This window comes from Porites lutea, chromosome 2 (genome assembly GCF_958299795.1).
Source record: "Porites lutea chromosome 2, jaPorLute2.1, whole genome shotgun sequence".
NCBI classification, from domain to species: Eukaryota; Metazoa; Cnidaria; class Anthozoa; order Scleractinia; family Poritidae; genus Porites; species Porites lutea.
In genome coordinates, this window is record NC_133202.1 from 19,087,502 (window position 1) to 19,114,464 (window position 26,963).

Consider the following 26,963-nt stretch of genomic DNA (forward strand, 5'->3'; position numbering starts at 1 on the left):
TCCACCTTTCGCCTCTGCATCCCAATGATAGGTCACATTGACAACACTAGGTCTTATATTAGTGTATTTGTTTTGCCCATTGCCCAACCTCCTATCTGGAGGACCAGGACATGACTCTTCTTCTATCCTCTACTCAGTTACATTTTTGGCATGGGTGGCCCAAACTATAAAAACTCAAGTTAACAAAGCTCCGAGGGTCATATAGATCTGCCAACTACTGGTATTCCACCACAGAAAGGCAAAGGTCCCAGTGGGATAGTCTTGTGCACCTTTTCAAGTGTTATTTTAAAATTTCATCAAATGCTGCTTCATTTTTCAGCTTAAATATCTATTTTTCATGTACTCAAAAACTTAAAATGAATATTTGTACCTTTACAGTCTACCTGTACGGTTAAAATTATGGATGACCATTTTCAATACCAGAAGTAATTAAAATAAAGTATATTATTAAAGATATTTTCAAACTTTTTTAATGAAAAGAACATTAAGTTTATTTTAAAAAGTAGTGACAGGTAATACAGAGTGTTATTTTATTACTGCGTTTAGTTTTCAGTGATGAAAGAGTGTGGGAGGTGCTAGAATATCCATAATACTGAGCAGTGTACTTTTGTTTTCAGACATGAACCACCTGTTGTTGGTGATCCTTTCGAGATTGTTGAGTTGAATGAAAGTATGGTTGTACTCAATAAACCATCTTCAATTCCTGTAAGTTATTGCCGTAATCTTAATTGGTCATTTCTGTTATAATTATGTGTTGCTGGTTAAATCTATTTTAAGGTTATTTTTTAATTTCTTTTTAACGTAGTCTAGATGGGCCTTACTTTTCCACTCAACTTGCTTTCCACTTTCTTACCACAAGAATATATTTTTTACCATTTACAATTTCTTGTTCTGTCAAGAAAGTGTAATACCATCCCATCCCATCCCACCTCCACCTCATATTTGGCCCTGCCAGCTGGCTCCTTTAATGTCATTATCATTTTCATATCATTATTCCGAGCGGAGTGAGGTGCAAAGCACCTCAAAGCACCTCACAAATGCGTGGTTTATAATCTCATCGCACGCAAAGCAGGTGCACCGGGTGTGACTCCCACAAGGATCGTAAGGCAAGCGTGATAGTCTCTGCTATAAATCTATCAAGTTTGGTTGGTGTTTTCCTTGACGTCATCGCATTTTTTGTTTCCAGGCAACCAATAGGCTTGCGTTGTCTTGCTTTGGTCAAATTTCTATCCAGTTGTTTTTTTAGCGCCCATTTTAGGAGTCAAAAGTGCATTTTGCGATGAATTTGGAAGGCGATTTAAGTACTTTTAAGACAAAATGGAAGTGATTTGGATCATTAGCCTTAACGTATGAGTGAAAATCGATTTAACAAAACACATGTTTTGCTGGTGTACCAGTTCATACCGTATCGGCTTTGTTGGGCATATGTTCTTTAATTGTGATGAAATCGGTTTAAGTTGTTTTTTTTAACTGAAAAACACCAGCTTTGAAATAGCTTTGAATTCGTGTTTAATAGGGCTTGATCAGCTTAAACACAGCGTGCTGGTGGAAGTTCTAGGAGAAAGGCTTTAAATATGAATTATCGTCTCATTCACTGTGTGTTCCCATGTGGTACAGTGGTAACAATGTGGCCCAAATTATGCTAAGAGGTCCTGAGTTTAATTTTTTTCTTTTTCTCTTCTTTTTTTACTTTTCATTTAGTTTTTTTTAGTTATTGTAGTCTTGTTCCTTTAGATAGCATAAGTTTTTTCCATTAACTGGAAAAAATCCTATGCTTTGTAAATTTTATAAATTTTCCTCCGTATGTACAAGAGCAGAATAGAGTATTAAAAAAACAAAGTGATATATCCATTATTTTTTATTTATATTTCATTTCATTTTATTTCTATTACTGTTAGGTTCATCCTTGTGGAAGGTACAGACACAACACTGTGGTATTTATACTCGGTAAAGAACATGGATTAGCAAATCTCTTTAGTAAGTGTCCTTAGTTAGGTTCTACTTAACAGCTCCGTACAAGAACGCCTCCTTGGATTTTGGTCTTTTTAAAGTCCCTGATGCCAGTTTTCATTCCTGGAGCCACTCCTAAATTGGGCACAATTCAAAAGAACTCGAAACAAACTGATGAAAGGTGGACTAACTAAAAATTGTACTGCAAATCTGCAATGTAAAATGTGGTTGAATGTGCATAAAGAAAACACAAGCACAAGCATTAATGGTTACTGGTTTGCCTTTTATCATGCATTTGCACGGTATCAGGTTTACATCCCGACAAATGTACAACATTGCCTTATGAACGCAAAGTAGTTCCACATGTATCTTAACTCCTCCCAAATACTGACAAGAAGGAAAAATAATGACAAAAATTCAGGCCGCGGTTCCTGGAAAGCCGATTAGCGCTAATCAATAATAAATAATGTAAATAAATATTATCCCACGATTTGATTCTGTTCCTGAAAGCACGATTAAGACTAATCTACAGTCTGAATGCAAAATTGTGCTACTGCACACAAGTTGAGCCGTGTATAACACTGATTTTAACTGAAATTAAAGGAATCAATGACATAATTATGTTATTGGTGGTGGGGGTGACATAGACTTATTCACGACCGAATTATAGGGCCAATTCGAATTACGCGATGACGTAATAAAAGGGCTGCGATATCCAGAATTAACGTCCATATGGTTTACAAGCTAAAAACTGACGCTGAAACTCGCGCCTATGTACAACTTTTGATGAATTTCAAGGGGGTGCGTACTGAAAATATTTTTAATAAAGTGGATATTTCTCGTTCTACACTTTATCCTATTGTTAAGGCCCAAACAATCACGGATAGGGTAAGGATTGACATGTAGTGGGGATAGTCACTGGTCGGCCACGGAAATATGGAGCGTTAGTGAGGAGCGGCCGTCACTGCGTTCAATATCGAAACTACGGAAAAGTGAAGGTAAATTCATGGCCAATTCAATAAAAAACTAAGGACAGCGTAGCAAACATTGCAAGTGTACACGAAAACAATTACTTTCAATCCCACCTCGTGACACCTTGTGTGACATGATAACGCAACGCAAATAGCGTGACATAAGCGCATATGTCTGTGTATTTCGACTGCATTTCTCAAGCGAAACGCTGTGTTTTTGTGTATTGTCGGCAGAGAAAATGAAAAGAGAGCTTTGAAACGTGAACTGGTATTTGACTCTCAAAGAAAACGACAGCTCAAACTGAGGAAAACACTGCTTCCTTCGTGTTACAACGGTTAACCACACTTTGGCAAACGGAAAGTAGCATTAGTCTGTTATGACCTCTTAATGTCGATATGTATTCTCGTGGTTAACTGTTGAAACTCCTTATTTGCACCACATCGCTGGAATTTTTCTCGCCAAGAATACAAATTGCGGAGCACTTTCTACATAGCGGAATCTTCTTTTGCCTTTTGTGAGCAATTAGCGCAGAAAAAAGGAAAATTTTCCAGCGCATTTTCCCGCTTTGCTTGTCATCAGGTGAACTTCTGGGCCAAAGTAATTGCTGTTTTGGCGATGATACAAACTGGTGTGTCTATTTTGAAAACAACTTCTTTGGCATTATGTGATTTACGAGCTGGGAAATGAAATAGTTGTCCGTCCAACATCAGTAAACAATCATGCCACTGAATAAATGGCAGGCGGTCATGTAAAATCATTACAAAAGTACATTCCTAACCTCGACGCCTACCTACGCTAAAGGTTTGGATCAGTTAGGTTAGAAAAGGTCTCAAAAAAATAAAAAACACATGTATATATAGGGCACAGCACAAACGGCTGGCCCATCATTTATGAGGTTCATAACCTGTATATTGTTCACATACTTTCACTAATGGCAAAGGTCAATGTCAAAAATATCGCGTGTCCCCTCTGTTACTCTGCAGTACTTCATTCGCTTAAGTTAACCATTTACCAGAACAATTTTCATTGTACCTTAATGTTTCCATCCTTTTTCCACTATTGATAATACTTGTGAAAACATTACATCCGCAGCAACGGCATTGATCACAACACAAATCATTTCGTCTCGACCCGACAGGGTATCAGGAACGCGCGCGGGAGTACAAGATTAAGTAATGACATACGCTTCGTACATTTTACCCTACGTATACTACAAATCAGGACGAAACTCTATAAATTGATGTTTAAAAACAAACAATTTGGCCCATAGAGTAACGTCATCGCACAAAAATTCAGCAGCGTCAAAAATCTAGCCGGAAAACACAGATACATATTTCAGACAATCAGGGACAAAAGTAGTTGACAAACTTGTTTAAAACGGGTGCTTTTAACAAACATTTGATTCATTTATTATTTCATTCCTTTTAAACACCGTAAATCCCCCGACCCCCCGAATCAATGTTGTCTGAAGTAAAAAAAAAGACTTGAGGGTCCAAAATTCAACATTGATTTTGGGGAGAAGGGGTTGGGGTAGACAGGGGAAGGGGATAAGTATATCCACCATGCAAAAAGGGGCCATTTTACGGAAGTGTGTCAACACTTTTGTCCCTCATTGTAGGAATGAACTACAATCCTCGTCAAAAATCCTTGAAACAGACACCGCTTGTGTTGAATTTTCTAGAAAATTCTTGAGATTTACTCTTCACAAATTTGTTCTCACTGTAATGTGCCCTCTCCCTCCCCAATGTTGAGCCACGCGTATTTTGAAGCACTGAGACCGCTGTAATGCCCAGATCAACATTGGGGAAGGGAAAACGCACACAAGCGTTTCAAGATTTTTGACGAGGATTGTATTTGGTCTGAAGAGAGGAAAGAGCGACTGTTTTACTTCAAGGCGAAATTTTGGACCATGGATGGAATATACCTGCTTTGTTCGCGTACAGATGAGAAAAAAATTAGCATGGAAAATGTTTTACTGCACTAGTTTTCCCGCAAAACGACTAATTCAATTAGTATGACTGATCTTATGTAAATATCGGCGAGCTGGTTGACATTATTTCCTGTGGCTTGAGTGTAACACGATTCACCATGGTGTTGGGAAAATTCTTTGCCTTTTTTAGGAACCAAAAACAAAAGCTACTGCATCTGCAAGTGTTTGAAGTGATAGAACAGATCACGGAACATACAGTTTAGGGATAATCTTCTTCATTAACCTATTCAATAAGGCTATTTTAAAGGCTTCACCATGGTGAACCGATAGTTCTTAAACTCTATGATACTATAATTACTTTACTTTAGAACACAGTGGTGAATCGTTGGGTTTTAGCGCTACGAAGGTCGACAGGTCGTTACAACGAATGATCTCATTTAATTATGTAATTTTCTACAAAGTTAGCTTATTTTTGTACATAGAACTGTTAAGATCAAAGCAAAAGAAGGAAAAGGGTCCGTCTTCATTTGACACCTTTGTGTAGTTCTTTGAGATAACGACTAAGTGGTAATGTACTTCATTCTCTCCCAGGAGCTCAAACAGAAATCATGTCACAATGAATAGCGAATCAATCTGATAAAATAGCCGCAAACAATCATTCTGCTATGTAAAAATCGCTAAACGTCGTCCTCATGGCCATCTGAGCAATTTTCACCCGCTTCTGTTTTGAAGTATGCAACACCACCCCTCTCCCCTTATTTTTGGCGAATAGTGCGATAGTTATTTCTTGAAACAGACACCGCTTGTCTTGAATTTTCTAGAAAATTCTTGAGATTAACTCCTCACAAATTTGTTATCACTGTAATGTGCCCTCTACCTCCCCAATGTTGAGCCACACGTATTTTGAAGCACTGAGACCGCTGTAATGCCCAGATCAACATTGGGGAAGGGAAAACGCACACAAGCGTTTCAAGATTTTTGACGAGGATTGTAGATCAGGCAAAAAGAGCATGGGATACTATCAGCGGGATAGAGGATAGATTAATCGGCTTTTCAGGAACCGGAGCCTGTACAATTTGCATCATCCCATGCTCATCTATGGGATAGATGCATGCGCTTTAGGATTCCTGTACAAAATGCTTTTTTTGAAACAGTTACATGCATTCCAGGGGTGGATTCGGGATTTTTCTTAGGAGAAAGTGTACCACTAAGGAATGGCGTAACTGATTAGTGACGTAAACAAATTTTATAAGCAAATATGAAGAAGAAGGCTTTTTACTAAGCAATAAGATAATGTTAGCTGTTGAGAATACATATCAAACGATACAGCAGATTTTTTATAACTGTGAAGCGGACTGCACAGTGTTAATAGCCCATTTTGCAGTAACAGGTGAAAACGAGGCTGACCTTTTTTTTGATACAACGCTCTTTGCTTTGTAATATAAATCATGCCTTTCTTATGCTAACTACGTATTTTTAAGCATAATTTCCACAAGAAAAGGAAAAAGGTCTGTCTCAAAACAAGGCCAACCTCAGCCTCACGTCTACTCAAAGGCAAAGATACTTAGCCCAAAACTGTAAAATGGTCTATTAAAAAGCCGCAGGTCATCTCAGGGGAGGGTGCACACCCCTGCACCCTCCCCCTAATTCCGCCCCTGCATATTCCGCGAATGAACTTGGACAAAAACAAAGGGTACCTTTCTATGATGTTTCATTTGTTTTTCTAAAAATCTCTGTTCTGTGACGTTTGATTATAAAACAAGTTGGTACCCGTCCTTTGCCTGTATACTTAGTATCACTGTAGAGAGTCATTATGTTGTTAGTGTGTGTTTCAGGGGTGTAGTGTAAATATTCCGGTTAGGTATGTGCAGGATGGTATAGTGAGACGAGTGCCGAAGGTGCGAGCCTCTAGCGGGGTCTGGGGAAAATTTTTGTTTTAGGGCCTCAGAAATACTATTTCGTGTGATTTCCAGGGCAAAGTTGCATAAATCAAAGCATGAAAAAAAGAAAACTTGTGATGTACTTTGACAAGAAGGTCACACACTTGGTACAAAAATTTCTAGTCCTCACATTGTTTGTAAATCTTGTTTTAATCCACTGTTTCCTTTCACCGCTCAGTCAAAAGCAAATACAAATACATCGATGATACTCGATACTTGAAAACTTCTTTATGCAACCGCATCAAACTGAACGACAAAGCTACAAAAGGAAAAAATCCACGCGAAAACATCGACGCTTAGGCTCAAAATTTTGTGACCGACTAACCACAAGTTAGTAATGTCCTCACAAACAAAGAAAATACATTAACATAATTAAAATTCGTTGGAAAACGACATGACATAGCGGGCCCAACAAAGTTTAAGTTTAATGATACTTTTTACCAATGCACAACAAAAAAATATAAATATAATTATATAAAAGTACAGTTGATAAAGGAAAGCAATAGGGGGAAACTGAATTCTCATATAAAAACTGCTCTCCAAAAATAAAAGATAGAGCAATATTAAATAATAAAAAAAATAATAATAATAAAACGAAAATCCAAAATCAGTAAGAAATAATAAAATATGGCTATTTACAAAGATAATTAAGTAATAAAATTTTAAAAGAGTTCAAGCTGGAAGCAGACATAACGGAGTTTGGTAGAGTTCCAGTCATTAACGTAATGATTAAAAAATGAAAATTTAAAATGGTTTGTCCTTGCTGCTCTAGGCCTGATTTTAAAGTCATGGCTAGTCCTTGTTCTCGTCGGGCCAGTCAGATCCACATATGTGGTATAGTCGATATATGAATAGCCATGAATTATCTTGTAAAGTGGAACCAAGCAAAGGTATTTCCTTCTAAGCTCCGATGTTGACCAGTTTAGTTCAGTGAGCCTTTCAGAGAAAGATTTCTCAGATCCACATATCAATCGAGTAGCACGACGCTGAATGGATTTAATACTGTGTATGTGTTTAACCAGATATGGGTTCCACACTGGACAGGCATATTCCAGAATAGGACGAACTAAAGCATTAAAAGCTGTTTTGATTGCCACCGGATCTTTGGACCCAAACGTTCTCCTTATTAGACCCAACACTCGATTTGCCTTACCAACAATGAAATTGATATGAGAGTCCCACCTTAGATAAGATTCAATCCAAATGCCCAAGTGCTTATGTTTATCAACAGCCGACAGATTATTCTCATTTATCATAAACTGATGAACTAAAGGACATTTAGACTTGGTAACATGTAGGGCCTTACACTTTTCAGACTTTAGCGTGACCTTCCAGAAGTCGCACCAGGAGGTGGCAGGCAAGAGGTCATCCTGAAACTCAACACAATCATCTTCAGATGCGATCTTACGATAGAGTACACTGTCATCAGCAAAAAGCTGTGCTACAGCTTACACTTAGGGAGAAGTCGTTTATACACAGCAGGAAAAGAAGTGGCCAAAATATACTCTCTTGAGGAACACCAGAGGAGACCTCCATCCATTATGATGACTGACCTCCAATTATGAACCTTTGTGTACGATCTGACAGATAATCATGAAACCAGGAAAACAATTGACCCCGAATGCCATAACACTGCAACTTATAAAGCAAGTGATGATAAGAAACCTTGTCAAAGGCTGTTGCAAAATCCAGAAAGACCACGTCGACTGAGTCACCTTTCTCAAGAGAAATGTACCATGAGTGTAGCAGCTGAAGCAGTTTAATGACACATGAACAAGCTTCTCTAAAACGATTCTGGCTCACACTCAGCAGTCTATGATGTTCTAAGAACTTCATAATATGTTTATGGATGATACGCTCCAAAGACTTCACTAAAATACTTGTTAGAGAAACTGGCCAATAATTTTCAGCCAAAGTACGTTCACCAGATTTATGAATTGGAACAACACTGGCAGATTTCCAGACACTTGGTAACTTGCCACGATCCAATGAGAAATTAAACAGCTGTGTTACTGATGGTGCCAACTCAGCAGCGCATTCCTTCAGGATTCAAGGTGAAATTGCATCAGGACCATTCGCTTTGTTTACTTCAATGGAACTAAGAACTTTATAAACGTCAGCCACTGAACATGATAACTCATCAACCATGCTCTCAGTGAAAGTTGAAACATCCTTATAAACCATCTCTCCAGATCTTTCACTAAATACATTTGAAAGAATTTATTGAATACACCTGCTTTCCCTTTTAGTGTAAAGGCCTTTAATTAGCAGTTCATTTGTTTAACTTAAATAGTGTCTTTAAAAAACTCAACAAACATGTCCATTTAAGAAGCTTCCTCCAGCAGGCATATCTTCGTCACAGGACGGTGGAACAAGCGGCCTGCTTTTTTGATTTTGACAGACCGTACTCCTCTGTCTTCTCCGCAAAACACTTCTGTCACCCGTTCCATTAGCCATCTGTTAAGCGACACATTATCCTCTGCTAAAAGTACCAGGTTACCAATCTGCACATTACTCCTTGACTTGACCCACTTTGATCTTTTCTGAAGAGTAGTCGAATATTCTTCTATTCACCTCTTCCAGTAGTGATCCACAAGGAACTGCGCCTTTCTCCATCTTTTCCTGGAAAACAAATCCTCTTTCACAAATACACTGGTTGCAAGTTGAATGTCTCTCTGAAGAAGGAAATTGTTTGGTGTCAGCGCTGAACAATCTTTAGGATCATCTTAAACAGCAGTTATGGGATGGTTATCAACTATGGACTCCACCTCAGCTAGCAGTGTTCTAAGTTCAATGTCAATGAATAGCTTATCTGTAACTGTGTTCTTTAGATGCTTCTTCATAATCTTCACAAGATGTTCCCAAATTCCGGACATATGGGGGGCAGCAGGAGGCTGAAAGACCCAGTTGATACCCTTCTGCTGCAGTTTGTGATCAATCTTTTCTTCATTCCAAAGCGCAATAGACTCTTTCAGCTCTCTGTTGGCTCCTACAAAGTGCTCCTCTCAGACCAAGTCTCTTTAGGTGGTTCTCTTCTACTTACGAATTGGCGGACAATCATGATGAAATCATCTGTTTCAAGTGAGGGCGTTACATCTAAATACACAGCACAAGTCACAAGACACGCAAACAAACATCCCCATCTTTTTGCAGTTCCGTGGCCCCACTCAACCGTTAGTGGTTCAAACAAGTCAACACCAGTAAAAGTAAATGGAGGATGGTACGCCTCTAGCCTTGCTCTTGGTAGCAACCCCATAAACTGCTCCAAGGGTTTAGCATTCATTCTTTGGCACCTGATACAGCTTCTAATAGTCTTCTTCACTAGACCTCTTCCACCAATAATCCAGGACATTGTTGGCAGTTCACACAGTTTGCTCTCTTCCACTATGAGCAGCAGACTCGTCGTAGTGATGAACAATCAACTGGCTCACGTGATGGCGCTTTGGTAGAACCATTGGATGTTTCGTCCCACAAGAGTACCACGGCTTTCTGCAATCGTCCTCCTAACCATAGTACTCCATCTACTTATACTGGTCTCAGGTTTCCCAGCTTGGTACATTTCTCGACTTCCTTATTCAGCTTCAGTTCCTTGACATCTTCAGGAAAGCTTTCATTTTGAACACAGCGAACAATTACTTGAGTTGACTGATTAAGTTCCTCTAAAATCAGTGGTCCGGTAGAACGGGCAATCCTCATATCAGTGAGCCACTGGCAAAATCGCACTATCCACTCTACATGGCCAACTTAAACCTGCGCGAATATCTTCTCACTTCACTCGGTGGGATGAATGCTACACGGTGAACATTTGCTGAAATTCGCCTCTTCCAGGTCACGGTCTGGTACTTCTCCACATGTTACTACACGTGGCCAGCACTTCCCTGCCTCCCAAAGGAATTTAGGTTCTCTGTACCATCAATGTTGACAAGAAAATTTCTCAGGTTTTAAGCCACACAAAGCATCATCGGCAGAGTTAACGTTTCCTGGGCAGTGCCTCCATTGGTAAGGTGATGTAACTTGACATATTTCAGCCACATGGTTAGCACGTCTGAAATCGCTTATATTCATTCTCAATATACTGCAACGTCGTCTGAGAATCCGACCAAAATGTAGCCTTGCTTATCTTTGTAAGTCAGCTCATCTTCAAGCACTCTGTACATCTTCTCAAATAAGGTCGCTGCTTGCAACTCAAGCCTTTAATCGAAATTGGTAGTGATGTTAAGATTGTCTACAACTTTAACGTTTTCAATTGCTAGGGTACGATTGTCCCGGCTATCAACAGCTTTCACTTGAACATTAGCTTGACCAACTTTAATTGAGGACTCGCCTGACAATGTTCACACAGCCAGTGTCACAGTTGCTTACTTGTAACCCAAGTTTATCACAAATAGCCTTGGAGAGAAATGTCTCTTCGCTCCCAGTATTAAGCAGTGCATAAGTAGTAACAGTCTCCTTCTTTGCTCATTATCTTAACTGGAACAACATATAATGCAACCTTAGTCCTTGAGGTCGTGGAGTACCTGCGACTTGGTGCTTCAACAGGTGCTGTTGTTACAGTATTCACATTTGCTTGCTCACTCGGCCCTGGGCCTTCTTTAGGGTTCGCCAACGTTCCCTCCCCCTTCCCTCTGTTCGTTTGTGTAATAAGGAATGGTGTGGTTGTTGACAACCTTTAAAAAGGTTGATTAGCACTCACTAACAAAGTGTCCCTTGTGTAAGCAGTTCAAACAAAGTCCTTTGTACCTTGCAAAGACTATTCTCTGCGTTATAGATTTGTTTATAAAATCAGGACAGTGCTCTGTCTCATGTATAGACTCACAGTCATAACGTTTTACATTCAGCATTGAAGAATTTGAATCCTTATCTGCCATCATTGTCTTGGGCCCGGCCACCGCATAAAGACTTGGAGGTAATGGTTGTCGAGTGGCTCTTGGGTTCCTTCTTTGGAAGAATTGGTTCGTCTTCCCAACCCTTCTGAAGACTGGGTCATTAGCTGCTTTAGCATGCCTTTCAGTAAACTCCACTAGATCTTCAAGGGTTGAGAAACCTTTTCTTTCTCTAATTCTCAGAGCCTCATCTCTCCACTTAATCTGTAGCACAACAGGTAGCTTTCCCAACATTTTCGCCAAATTTGACATGTTCATTTCTGACGGGCATTGAGTGGTCTTAATGTCTCATACAATGTCCTTGAGAGGTAGCCAAATTCCTGCAGCCCTTGTCCATCGTTGTTTGATATGTTCGGTCCATCAACTAAAGCATCAACACATGCCTTTGCCACAATGTGCGATTGTCCAAAACGTTGCTGCAACATTTTTAGGGCCTTACCTAGCCCACCAGGCACTCCTTCAAAACCCGCAACAGCACTTCTAGCTGGGCCATCAAGAAACTGCAGCAAATGCGACATTTTCTGAGCTTCTGAAATGTTCTGGGTATCAACCATTTCATCAAAACGTGACTTGAATCTGAAATATTCACAAGCATTACCAGAGAATTTGAGAACATCCAAAGGAGGGAGACTAGATTTAGTTCCTATTGAGGCTTTACTGGTTGTAAGCTTTGCCATCATAGTCTCAGTTGCAGGTGTGGGAAACAACACACTACCAGGCTGGCAAACTCGATCGCACGGTAAAGCTCCATTAATAATGGGGGTTGCTTCCGGATTCAGACTACATTCCTTAACACTAGGCTCTGACATTGCTGCTCCACCTGAAGTTGAGCTAAATAAAGGAACCATCGCAGGTAGTGATTTCTCCGCAAGTGATTCCTGCAATTCTGTCTTCTCATCCTTAACCTTGGGTTTATGTTCCACAATTTCCAGCTTTCTTTCTCTTCCATTGATTCCTTAATGATGCGTTTTGGTTTAATATTTTAAGCTGTTCCTCACAGTTTAGGTCTTGTACACTATTTGTTCTGCTAATAGAACCTCCAAGGGGATCTTCAAGCTCCTCATAAAATTGAACGTTGGTTTAAGCCAATTCCACAGCATCCTCAGCTTCTGCAATCTGGTTTTCTAACTTTAACTGTTCTTCCTTTAATCTCCTTGCTTTAGCTCTTTTTAATTGTTCCACCTTTTTCTGAGAAAGAACTTTCTGTAACCTTGCATTTTCATGAGCAGCTGCACTTGATCTGGAAACATTAGACCCTTTTGAACAAACAGAGAAAATACTTCTAAAATCATCCTCGCGCTTGGATAGTGGTACATTAGCTGAAAGTGCTTTGGTTAGTTGCATCATTTCATCATCTTCCGTATTGTCTCCTGTCTTGGAAACATTTGCAATCCCTTCTTCAGAAGCGATGTATTGGTCTATTATCTCAAGATAGAAGCAGTAGTTTCATTTGTGTTCACTCTCGTGCAATAAATGGATAGTACACACGCGAATATTGTTTCCACTGATTATCCAAGCGATGTGAGTCTTCGGGAACTGCAATGGCAAATTTGTGATCTGTCAAATACTCATCAAGTCTACGATAAATCTTGGTTAACTCTCCAAGATGGCCAGCTTTTGATTTCTTCAAGGCAGCAATTCTTTCAGAAACAGCCAAATTATCGGCAACTGCATTTAACTCCCTTCTGCTTTTAACTTAATCAATTCCCCACTCTCCTCGCTGGCTGTCTGCCATCTCCCTTTTATAACAGAACGAACATGCAGATGTTACAAATACAAATGTACCTCCAAACAGCATATATCTCCGTAAGTAACTCTTGATTTAACCTCGTTTACTTTCGAAAATTTTGAGGAAAATGTGATGTACTTTGATGAGAAGGTCACACACTTGGCAGAAATTTCTAGTCCTTGTGTCATTAGTAAATCTTGTTTTAATCCACTGTTTCCTTTCACTGCTCAGTCAAAAGTCTGCTCAGTCACGATTAAATACAAATATATCGACGATACTCAATACTTGAAAACTTGTTTATGCAACAGCATCAAACTGAACTATCAAGCTACAAAAGGGGAAAAAAATCCACACGAAAGCCGACTAACCCCACCTTGGTCCTGCTCGCAAACAAAGAAAATACATTAATATAATTAAAATTCACTGGAAAAAGACATGACAAAACTTTTCAGTAACTTTTTTGTTGTTTATTTGTCAACCTTTGGTACTACTACTGATATAAGTGTATATTAGTGTATTAGAAACTGTTAATGTGCTACAGGAAAAAGGTGAAACGTCTCCCTTTATATTGGAAGAATTCGGAACTACTTTGTTAATATCCACAGTCTTGTGCTTGTGTATGTGGAGTATTGCCAAAGAGGACAGCCACTTGTCACTCATAGTGCTTTGAGGAGGGGTTTTCAGCCTCTTCATGCCGCTAAAACTGTGTTCTGCGGCGCAGGTTGACACAGAAAAGGTTAGCGAAGTGACAAAAGCAACATATATCCCTGGATACAACTGGGGGCTTGTGTGATCAAGTGTCCGGTCCACAGTATAAAAGATTCTATGAAGTACTTTGTTTTGAAACTCTCTTGATTTTGTATCCAGCGTTATTATTTGGGCGTGGCCCAAATAGAGTAAATCGACTTGTTTTGATGCAAAAGTGTAATAGGCACGCAATACGTGCTAACGTAAACAAACAAGTAAACAAGCAAAGCGAGGCGAATGTCTGCTATGCGAACGCCATTCAACACTACATATTTTCCTTTATCGTTTTCGTAAAGTAAACCAAAATCCATAAAACTTGTCTTCGGAATCTCACGCAAAATGTTTTTTTTTTTAAATCCTCACACACTCCAAGGCGGATTCATAAAAAAACTCTTCTAGTATCTCCAATTTGAACTCGAATTTGCATCACCGTATCTATGGGCCACCATATCATATTGACACATGCAGACTTCAAAAACAAGAATATGCTCTCACAGAAAACCTGAAAACTTAGACAGCACGTGATGAAAACATGTTCGTTCGGCGCCAAAAACGTTGTCAATTTCACTACTGAGACTAATCAACAACGTTTCATTGGCCCAAACTGACAGGTTGAAATGTGAAACTACGCGCAGAATTTGTCGCGCTTCAAGGATGGTAGTAATCCGATGATGTCATTTGATCCGAAAATTTTCAAAGCAGCAGTAAGAAGTAGTTTGGATAAAATTTGGCGACGGTGTTTCGAAGAACCTATTGTTGAAGTATGTTATCGAGGGTTAAACTTACAAATGCACACATGGTTTGCGGTAGCCCACACTAAAATAACAGGGAGTGTTTTCAAAATGGGCTGGTCTGCAAACTCAAAGAAAAGGAAATTTTCAAGGAATTTAAAGACCATGGACCTTATCATCGCAATGACAAATGGGAATGTCAGGAGTGTACGTGTAAAATCGATAAGAGTTTGAACAGACGAATATGTATCAAGTTTGAGAGTCGCAAAAATTGTTTAGCTGGTATAAATCACTGTGACAAAAGTGATTTTGATTTTTGCATTGCGGAACACAACGAGTTGACTGTGAAGACGATTGTCAACAATTAAAACCAAAAGGGACGCAGGCTTCTTTTGCACCTACTGTGATAGCTGTAATGTATCGATAGTATTGTCTACCAGAAGTTGTGTTAGCGGAAGTTCTCGGTTACTGTAAACATGCAAAGGATCATGGATATTTGTGTGGGCCACGCTTTCCGGGTGTCATGGCGGCCGAATAAGGTGTAATTCCTTTTATTGTTAAATCTGGTCTATTACACGGCCATCCAAGCGTCATTGTTACATTGGCAACGAGGATTCAATTCGTTTTGTGAGGTAGTGGATGTTTTGGAAGTCATTTGTGCGGAAAGTCCTAGTATTTTGTCAGGAAGATGACGCACGACAGTGGAACCACTTCGAGTACAGCTTCGAGTTCGCAAGCTTCGCCAACCACAACGTTTGTTCCTCTACTTGATGTGGCCAGCCTTCCTCCCTTCAATCCAAAGGAAGATCTGAATACCCTTGCAGTTCGCTGGAAGTTGTGGAAACGCTCGTTCAATCTGTATTTGGTGGCAAAAGGGATTACGAAAGATGAACAGAAAACCGCATTGCTGTTGCATACTGGAGGGTTGAATTTTCAGGAGCTTTATTACACGTTATTGACCGGTACGGAAATCAAGCTGTTCGCTGAGAGTATGGAGTTGTTGGATAACTATTTTGCACCGCAGTTGAATGTTCCATTCGAAAGGCATCAGTTTAGGCAAATGGAGCAAGCGTCAGGAGAGTCGGTGGATCAGTTTGTTTGTCGGTTGAGGCAGACAGCGATCTTCTGCGAGTTTGAAAATGTTGATGAGGCAATAAGGGATCAGCTTATTGAGAGATGCAGGGACCCCAGACTTCGCCGTAAGTTCCTTGAGAAAACAAATGCTACTCTGAAGGATTTACAAGATTTGGCTCGTGTACAGGAAGCAGTGAACATGCAGGTCAAGGCCATGGATCAGTCATCCCATCAGGTGAATGCTGTTTCCGGCAACCTCACAGCAAAGGAAAAGGGACAGCGCAGGGTAGAAACTGAGGAAATAAGCCTGGTAAACCGTCGGGTGGTTCTCAGGAGACAAAAGTAAGGGGCTGTTTTGGCTGTAATTACACTGACCAAATGGCACGTGACCCGAATTGTCCTGCCTGTAGCAAGAAATGTAATGCATGTGGCGAGATTGGACATTTTGCAGTCTGTTGCAAAACAAAGGAACGCAAACGTCTTACAAGGGATGACGAGGGAAGGAATAATACACGGGGTAGAGCCTATCAACTATCAGAGGATTCAGCCACTGGACAACAAGATTATTATGCATTTACAGTTGGAGTCAGTCAGCCTACAAGTGGTAGTGAAGTTGATTTGAAGGTTGTGGGAGTGACGTTACCAGGGGTACTTATTGATTCTGGAGCGTCGTGCAATGTGATTGATCAAGCAACCTGGGAAGTTTTGAAGAAGAAGAGTGTTCAGTGTGAGTCCAAGAAATCAAGCAAAAAGTTGTTTGCTTATGGACAGAAAGATCCTATGGAGGTGATTGGGACATTTGTGTCTGAGATTGTGTGCGAGATCAGTGGCAACAGTTGTGTGGACGAATTCACAGTGGTTAAAGATCCAGGAAGATCTCTGCTCGGAAAGAACACTGCAGAGAAGTTGGGCGTGTTAAGGGTCGGTCCAGATGTGTGTTCATTAACTGTTGAAGGAAGTGATGCCAACATCCGTGAGAAATATAGAGAGGTTTTTACAGGGGTTGGAAAGCTGAAGGATTTTCAGCTGAAATTACATATAAAAGACGATGTCACGCCGGTTGCACAACCCGTACAGAGACTGCCATTTGGGTTAAGAGCCAAGGTTGACGAGAAGTTGGATGAGCTGTTAGCCAAAGACATCATCGAGGAGGTGTCACACAACCCAACTGAGTGGGTGTCGCCATTGGTTGTTGTCCCGAAGACAGACGGTGACATTCGGATTTGCATGGACATGCGCAGGGCGAATTCAGCAATAGAGAGGGAAAGACACCCCATCCCTACAATTGAGGAAGTCTTGTACGACCTTAATGGCTCAACTGTCTTCTCAAAGCTAGATCTCAAGTGGGGCTTCCACCGGGTGGAATTGGATGAAAAATCGCGCGAGATCACGACGTTTGTTACACACCGTGGTTTGTACAGGTACAAACGTTTGATGTTCGGGGTAACATCGGCACCTGAAAAGTACCAGAAAATTGTGGCGGATGTTTTGCATGGTTGCGAGGGAGTGGCTAATTTGGCAGATGATTTGATTGTGCATGGTTGTGGCATAAAGGAACACGATGGGAATTTGCATGCTGTACTGACCTGATTGAAAGAGAAAGGACTAACCTTGAATGGGGACAAATGCCAGTTTCGTCTTCCCAAACTTACATTCTTCGGTCATGATCTGAGCAGGCAAGGTGTTGCGCCCAGTGAAGAGAAAGTAGCTGCCATCTTGAACGCAAGCCCTCCACAAGATGCTTCACAGGTCAGATCATTTGTTCAGCTTGTACAGTATTCTGCAAAGTTTCTTCCCAACTTCGCGCAAGAAGCAGAACCACTCAGGAGCCTCCTGAGGAAGAATGAGCCTCTCATCTGGGGTGAAGCACAAGAAAGGTCATTCCAGAAGTTGAAACAGCTAGTTGCACAGTCCACTACGCTTGCATATTTCAGAGGAGACTGTAACACACGTATTATTGCCGATGCAGGTCCACAGAGTTTAGGTGCAGTGCTGACTCAACTTCAAGATGGCGAGTGGCGAGCAATCTCGTACGCGTCCAGAAACCTCACTGAAGTGGAGCGGAGATACAGCCAGACCGAGAAAGAGGCCCTTGCCCTAGTATGGGCTTGTGAGAGGTTCAATATTTATGTGTACGGGCGCAAATTTGAACTTGAAACTGATCACAAGCCACTCGAGTGTATTTTTGGCAGGCTTTCAAAACCATCAGCACGTATCAAACGATGGGTTCTGAGGTTGCAGGGGTATGACTACAGAGTTGTTTATCGGCCTGGCAAAGCGAATATCGCAGACTCTCGCTCAAGACTCAATCAATGTAACCCTAAAGACACAAGTGGGGAGGAATTTGACTTTGTCAAGGCAGTCGCCGAGGAAAGCTTACCTGTTGCCCTGACAGCGAAACAAGTCGAATTGGTTTCTGATAGTGACCCAGAAATTGCTAGCCTGAGACAGTACATTTTAAGTGGGGACTGGTCTCAATGTAGGATGACAGCTTATGTGTGTCAAGGATGAATTTTGTGTGTTAGGCAAACTTGTTTTGCACGGTACGAGAATTGTTGTTCCAAAGGCTTTACGGGGACGATCTTGCGTCTTGCCCACGAGGGACATCAGGGCATCGTAAAAATGAAGGCGCGTTTAAGGACAAAGGTTTGTTGGCCAAAGATTGACTCAGACGCAGAGCAGGTGTGTAAGTCTTGTCATGGTTGCCAAGTCGTCGGTGAATTCCAGTTTCCTGAGCCCATGAAGAGAGTGGAGCCGCCTACTGGACCCTGGCAAGACATAGCCATAGACCTGATGGGCCCCCTTCCCACTGGAGAAAGTTTGCTTGTAATCGTAGACTATTACAGTAGATTCTACGAGGTAGCGATCATGTGCTCAACAGGAGCTAAGAGAGTGGTGGATGTACTGACACAGATATTCTCCAGATATGGATTTCCATTTACACTCAAGTCTGACAATGGTCCTCAGTTTTGCTGTGCGGAGTTTGAGAAGTTTCTGTCTGATCAGGGAATCGAGCACTTGACTTCCCCACCGCTCTGGCTGCAGGCCAATGGACATGTTGAAAGACAGAACAGAACTCTGCTTAAGACTTTGAAAGTTGCTCACGTTGAGGGGAAAAACTGGCGTGAAGAACTGCAGAAGTTTCTGCTAGCATATAGAACCACACCGCACACAAGCAATGGTGTTACTCCTGCGTTCCTTATGTTTGGCAGAGAGTTGAAAACCAAACTTCCAGAGTTGAGGCGCGCTGGTAACCTGTTGGCCGAGGGGGTCAGAGATCGTGACTGGAATCACAAGTTCGCCCACAAGGAACATGCTGACAACAAGCGGGGTGCAGCCGAAAAGCCCTGTAGTGCCTGGAGATCTGGTTTTACTGAAGAACATGAAAACGTCTGGCAAGCTAGAAGCAAATTTCAAGAGTGAGCCATACACAGTGCAGACTAAGGAAGGCAGTGAGGTGACTGTTAGGTCAAAGGAGGGTGTGGAAAACAGGTGGAACAGTTCATTTGTTAAGCGGTACAACCCACCAGGAGAATCCTCGGAAGCCACAGAGGGCGCTTCTCAAGAAGCACCCAATACTCTTCCACCGGACGAGAGTATAGCGACATCAAGACCAAGGCGGACTGTCAGAATGCCGGAGAAGTACAAGGACTATGTACTTTATGAACTGAACTCTGTTGACACGTTGGACTCATGTTGAAGTCTGTTAGATTTGATTTCATGTTATTAGATTTTATTGAACAGTCTTATTGAGATAACTCAATGCGAGCAGAACAGTTTTCATACAGATTTATTTTTCGCTGTTAAGTGCCTTATTGACTTTTTCTCGTAGTCTGTTTGTTTCTAAAGAAAGGAAGGGATGTAATGTATCGATAGTATTGTCTACCAGAAGTTGTGTTAGCGGAAGTTCTCGGTTACTGTAAACGTGAAAAGGATCATGGATATTTGTGTGGGTCATGCTTTCCGGGTGTCATGGCGGCCGAATAAAGTGTAGATCCTTTTATAGTTAAATCTGGTTTATTACACGGCCATCCGGGCGTCATTGTTACAATAGCGGTAACAATTCTTCTTGTTCTATCAATTTTGTTTAGTAGAGTGACAGTCAATGTACTTGTTTTTGTATTGCGCGCTGTTTGTGAATATTGTGACGCGGTACATGTACGATGCTGTGCGTCGGGATTTTGCATTATCAGCAAGTTTTGTGTTATTAGAGTGTTTTGATGGCAGCGAGTTGACGACAAGAGAAGGTAATGAGTCAATTCCTTTTTGTGCAGGAAATAAAAGAAGTTGAATTGAGATCTCGTCGTGGGAAATTTATTTATAACAGAACTTACAATTCCATTGGATTAAATCAGGTTAGTCATTTCTCTTAACGCAGTCATGCACCTAGCAGACTTCCGATGAACAAATTAAAATCTTTGTTACTGAAAACACGGAAAGTGACACGTTTTGTGTGGAAGAGTATCCGGAAAATACACCATTGTCGTCTGAAACTCATTGTTACGTTCAAAATAGAAAAGGTTTACACTTAAACAGGTACAGAAGTAACTGTAACAGTGTGAGGTTTTTACTTAAAGGGCAACTCCAAAACTAGTTCGTAAACGAGCGAAGGTGTATCTGTCGTCTAAGCATCAAAGCAACAGGCGATTTAGGTGGAATGAGATATCTAAATAGGCTTTTAAGTAAGAATTTGCCCCTCTGTACATGCAATTATCCATTTTATAGTGTGTTCAACAGTTTGAATCACCAGGTTAATTTTGGCCAATTTAAGCTTTGTGCTGATATCCAGAAGAGTCCAGGACCTTTAGTTTACGTAGATTCTACAAAAACAATTCATGCTCCATACTGTCAAGGAAATGTTACGGTATTTGGGGAAAATGCTGGACAAAAATGTGTTGCAATGAGTCTGTACGCTTTAATTTACAGTAAGATAACAAAGATTACTTCAGTTGATGATATGACTCAAATAACGATTGTTGGTATTCAGTTATATTCTAGTCTGTCACTGCTTGCAAGACAATCTATGTTAATATTAACAGAATTGCCAGGAATGGTTACAGTGTTTGAGCAATTTTCCTCCCTTGAATACAGTGACAGTTATACTTGCAACATCCATGGTGATCCCAGAATTGAGGGGTATCACTACTGTATATGCCACTCACAGGGTACAGCGTTTGAAACACTCTTGGCACTGAACTACGGCTCATTCATTTTAACGGTGGCAGTTATTGGTGTTGGTATCTACAGCATTGAGGCTGGGGGATATAAAGTATTTGATTCTCATGCTAGAGATATGTATCATAACAGTCATAGTGAAGCGACATGTGTATTGTTGGACATACCATCCATGCATAAATTAGTACAATATTTTCAGACTCTACATACGAATGAGGATATATGTGAACTTAAAGTGTACATATTGCCACCTCTGAACCTCATCTTTTCTCAAGCAATGTTAAACATTGTAGTATATCAAATGTTAGTAGTTACCAATGTTCCTGTAAGCAGTGCTGCCCTATAGCAGTTTAGGCAATGTGTTACTCTCTTATTAATCCTTGTGGATACTGGACATAAGGAACTTTATTTGGCCTTGTTAGTAACCGGGATACACTGTACAATGTGATGAGTGTGAAAACACATCTGTCAGTCTATCTTCCTCAAAGTGTCAGTATCATTGGAGCTGAGATAAACCTTACTCTCCGGGATGTAACCACTTATCTCCTATGTTGCAATTTGGCTCCAAGCATGTATGCATAGAAGATGTGCATATTTTCAAACATTGTCAAGAAATGACACGATTTTTGTTGTGGATTGGGACATAATGTATAAGCTGTGTGGTTCAGCAAACAAGTGGAGTAAAGGATTTATCTTCTCTGGTAAGATATGATGACAGTTGCTGCAATAAGGCATATTCAAAGTATCATACCTGTAGTGCGACTACGCCCTAATATACGCTCCCACAGCGTCTTGTTTGGAAAGGTAATGAGTAAACTCTTTCCCAGTCTAATTGAAAGGTCTCAGTGTTAAACATTTTGTTATATTTTTTCCTAGTCATTGGCTCGGAAGAGATTTGAGTAGAAAACATTTCATATAATAATTTAGATTGGATCTTATCTGTATTAATCTTTTTGCCTTTAAAATGCAATGAGAAACTGTCCAAATCTATGTGGTGTTCATCTAATGAGGTCATGGTTTTCATAGGCCTGTCGTTAAGCCTAAAATTTGAAACAGGTTCTTATTTTATGAAATCCATAAAAACAATTTTGTACAGTTGGACAAATATGATTACTCTACATTCAGGGTAGATGTCTTATCATTACATTACTCCAGCTGCAATGTAATGGTTTTAATGGCCTAAATTTTTGCTTATTGCCACTTATGTCAGAACCTGTTTAGGCCAACTTAAGAAAAATGCAGGTTTTTTTCGCGTGAAATTTTACTGTAACTGTAAAAAGATAAGATAACCGTACACAACATAAGATAACTGTACACATATGAATAAACTGGCATTAAAATTTTAGAGTTAAACCTCAGCCTCGTCTTTGTACAAAGCCCTAACCTTTCTCTTTCATTTGTGCATATGTACAGTATAGGTGGCAGGGAGTCGATCTAGCATGTAACCATCGTAGGAAATGTTCAGATTTAATTGGAGGCTAATGAGAACCTTCCCTGTACAAAGTATTGTGTTTTTAACACAGAAGTGGACAATTCAGCAATTATAAGGAGTTTAGATAGTCCAGAGACTAGATTGAGATTTTTCTCATAATATCAATTCAAAGGATGTCCGTTACACCACTGTTAACTATTGATAAACATAGGCACGTTGAACGCGCACGAGCTATTTTGAATGCTTCAGTGTAACTTTAATGCTTCAGTGTAACCTTACCAAGAGTAATGAATCTGCCTTTTTCATCCTAAATGTAGACTGGGTTTTTGTGCTAAATTGGGTATTGCCTTGCATAAATGAAAACGCAAAACGCTCAGCTGCGTCGATCCTCATGCTATATATTCCCTTTCCTCTGTCTTTCCCTGTTACATTTGGTGCTAGTTAAACAAATTTTTAAAGTAAAATAAATATCTACTCACCAAACATTGATTAGAAGGAAAACTCTAAGGTTTCCTTGGATTTTCTTAAGCCAAAATGTGACCCATCGAATTCGAGTAGCTAAAAATAGCAGGATCCTTATCATTGTGGTAGATGGTTGCATCATCACAATTCACGAGGTTTTCACGTGCGATTCTACTCAGTGAAGCAGTCCTTAACTCCAACAACTTATTTCTTCATGTTTTAAAAGCTATTGCTTCTTTAAAGACAATAGCCCTTTTTAAGGCATTGGTTACAAAACGAAACAGGTCTTCATACGTTCAAGTTACTATTATTATTGTGAAAAGCCAATCTGTATGATATTTACAGTCACACAACTGGCACGTGAAAGTGTTGGACTTTGCCCCTTTTCGTGGTTCGTACGTGAGGGAATTCGAGTTATCACACGGTAATCTAGTAAACAGAATTAGTGCAGGTAATAGCATGATTAGTAGTGATATTTGGCATAAATACCACTCGTGATATTTCAAAATTGTCATACGTAATTTCACGAGCCGTCGGGCGAGTGAAATTTAAGACAATTTTGAAATATCACGAGTGGTATTTACGCCAAATATCACGTACAAATCTTGCTATTATTTGTTTATACTACTACCCGCAAAAGGTTTGTAATTTTCACATGTAGGTATTTCAAATTAAGCTGAAATACCACTGCTCTAAGCCAATCAAATTGCAGTAATTTCTCATGTAGTAGTATAATAAAAATAACTCATGCACACAATTCGCACGTGAAGATGTTGGCCTTTGGCCCTTTTACAATTCGTACGTAAAAAAAAACGCAAATTGTTTACTACAAAATTTTCTCAACGATTTTAAGAAATCACCTCGGCTTCATTACAACATCTGCAATTAAATTATGTTTCATGCAACGTCAAGGTTGATAGCCTAACATTTATTAACTTCCAAGAAAATTATCAAACTGCCGAAATATATTTCTGCTCATATCATGGTACTCCACTCAATAAAACAGTATCTAATTATTGGGTCAACTAGCTTCTTCCAATTTTATTCCCTAACGCTACTGTTTCTACTTAAGTTACTCATCTTTACTAAATAAAACACGTTCAATAACTATAATGCTTAGTATGCAGGAAGGATGTATCATGTTGTTCACTTATTATTATTATTTTTTTTGTTTTGCCGGAACGAAAAAGGTCTGTTGAACTTTGTAAGCGAGAGAATGATATTTTTAAAGCTTGTTTACAGGATTAACAATACTCGGTACAGCTTTAAAAAAATAAGCTGCCTTTCAAACTTGTAAAACCACATTTTATAGGCCGCATACTTTCAAATTAAAGTCGATATCTAAATATCAATTATTGCTTTACTGGAAGAGCTTTGAAAATATATGATCTTTTATACTCTACCTTGAAGCAGGTGAAACACAACTCATAAATACGTGCCTCAGTACCGTTCGCAAAAGCCGAATTCGGTCAGAAATGTCTTGAAATAGTATCCACACTAAAACATGAATCCTCAAACAGCTGCATCACGGTACATGTTTGGATCATGAAGACATTTAATACGATGTTTCCAAACACCTGTAGCCGTAATAAAAGACGAAAAATGGTCAAGAATCAAGATGGCGGTCTCAAAGGGCCCGTGTCCGACCTTTAGCAATGTCATGTTTAAGTAGATGCCAAGATCTCTTTGGTTCATAAGCATCAACTCATAGTACCTTCAACCTTATTGGCTCTTGCAACAAACATCTGAACATACAAAGTTACAAAGATACAAAGCCACAAAGATACATACGCTCACACCACTGACATATGAGCTATTTTTTCAAAATAGCTCAACAACGAAGGGAGGGACACTGTTAATAACTTGTTATATTGACATATTGTTAACACTCGTATTTTTTCTATTTTTTGCATCAAGCAATTCACCGTATTGATCGTCTTACCTCTGGAATTTTAATTTTTGCAAGGTTTGTTCCATGATTATCTTAATCACTTATTAATTATGAAGGAAAGACGTCAAGGAAGATATGGAATTTTGTTAGTGATCAATTTGTTGCCTGAAGTGTAGAATTTTGTGATGTAATCATTACCATTGACAAAATCATAGGGGACATGCAAGGTCCCCCCCCCCAAAAAAAAAACTTGGCCCACCCTGCAAGATACACTAATATGTACCTAACGTTTCACTAATTGTTTACAGAACACTGTCCAAAGCTCAAGAACTGGAAAGGCAAGTGAGAGACAGAGAAATCGTTAAAGAGTATGTCTGCAGAGTACAAGGTGAATTCCCAAGGTATGTGTACTTTTGGTTTTTACAGCCTCTAATTACCTTCACACCTGTTTGATAGGTCAAAAAGAGTAGTCCATAAGAAATACTTGCTTTCACACCTCCTTTTTTCTGTTAATACGTGTTAAGTAGCTTTGTTTGAGCTTTCTGACATGGACGCAGTGTTTTTCAATGAAAAACCTCTCCTTATGACCTTGGGATTAGAACTTCCTGGTGATGCCCATGGTCCTTTTGTTAATGGCTTAAAAGCGCCTTGCTTTTTACTTCGGCGGAGCGCGAAGTAAAGGATTCGCGACACTCAGGAATGTATCAAAGTTGCATTTTTTTGACAAGATTGGGCAAGCAAAGTCTGTAGGTTTTCGGTTCTCTTCGGCTATTTGATGAAGTGAGAGCCGAATTAGTTCGAGATATCTCAAGATCACTTCGATTTCTTTGATTTATTCTTTAACTTTTCGAAGAAGAAAGAATTATTATTTTGGCTTTCCCGGGGTTTGAACCGACTCACCTGTGTGACCCGTCAGATCAGAGGAGACTCTTAAGTTGAGGGATTAGCCGATTGCGCCACTGCGACCCAAGGTAGTTTGGGAAATGAAAAATAGTTATGAAATGATGCACTAGTTTCGTAACAAGCTTGGGCGTGCAAGTTCGTGACTTTTCGGCTTGTTTCAACTATTTCACGAAATGAGACCGGACTACTTCGCAATATCTTGAGATCACTTCGAGTTTAGTCTTTAATTACTCGAGGAATAAATAGAGGATATTTCGTGGCCGCGCAGAGACACGAAATTTCTCTTCGAGTGTTGAAAAACATTTCACGAGTGAGCCCTCCTCTCGAACTGTTTTATGATGATTTAAAGTTTCAAAATGCTGCACAAAGACATTTTGTCTTTGTTGAGTGTTACGTAGTAAAATTGCTTTCATGCGTTGCGTGACTTTCTCGAACGTTCTCTACGTTTTTGGATTACCCATGAATAATTAATTAGGGCATGTTTACATTTCAGAATGAGTCAGCAGATTTGCATCAGTTACTGAAATCATAAAATATGTCGAAAAGCTACTACTATTCGCCTGTTTAGTATTCTCTAGAACCTTATGTCAAACGGTATACAAGTTCCAAGCGAGTTCTTTTGACGAACTAAGTTTTTTCCCACGAGCTGGACTGCTGTGTTTAGTCAAGTGTGATGAAGGTCGATTTTCAGGTTCTGTGTTTACAAGTTCGCGGAAGCCGTAAAATATCTGAAGTTCAAGTGACAGTTTGTTATTATTGGTAGAGGCTGTTTTTTACTCAAAGTTCAAGTCAAGTTTGTGTTGGTGGATGCTGTGTTATAAAGCTCTGTAAAGGCTATGTTCCTTTGGTGTTAAACTTCCTTGTGTTAATCTGACATCCCTGCGTGCTGATAGTCAGTGAATAATTATCCTCAAAACATTCAAACTCGTGACTTTGAGCTTTAGCCAATTCCATGCTCAACGTAATTCACTCCTCAGGGGCACCCAACGAGAATATAGTTCAAAACCACTTAAACATAGCATTGTTAAACTTATTTTAGTATTAAAACGGGAATGTCGCCCGGGAGGTGTTATGTAACTCTAGCAGCCCTACAGTGTATGGATTCCAATAATTAAATTCGTTCTCATTTGTGCAACACCCCCAA

General features: G+C 39.9%; 1 protein-coding gene and 1 pseudogene across 1 annotated transcript in view; both read left to right on the forward strand.

Annotated features, from left to right (window-relative positions):
• LOC140927963 (pseudouridylate synthase RPUSD2-like) overlaps window positions 1-26,963 on the forward strand; it is a 122,835-nt gene that overhangs the window by 20,007 nt on the left and 75,865 nt on the right. Inside the window, exons 6-9 of the mRNA XM_073377669.1 lie at window positions 618-705; window positions 1,899-1,977; window positions 24,943-24,991; window positions 25,225-25,317. Of these exons, the coding sequence (XP_073233770.1) occupies window positions 618-705; window positions 1,899-1,977; window positions 24,943-24,991; window positions 25,225-25,317 (309 nt within the window). The remainder of the gene's footprint in view (window positions 1-617; window positions 706-1,898; window positions 1,978-24,942; window positions 24,992-25,224; window positions 25,318-26,963) is intronic.
• LOC140927538 (uncharacterized) lies at window positions 18,825-19,656 on the forward strand (annotated as a pseudogene).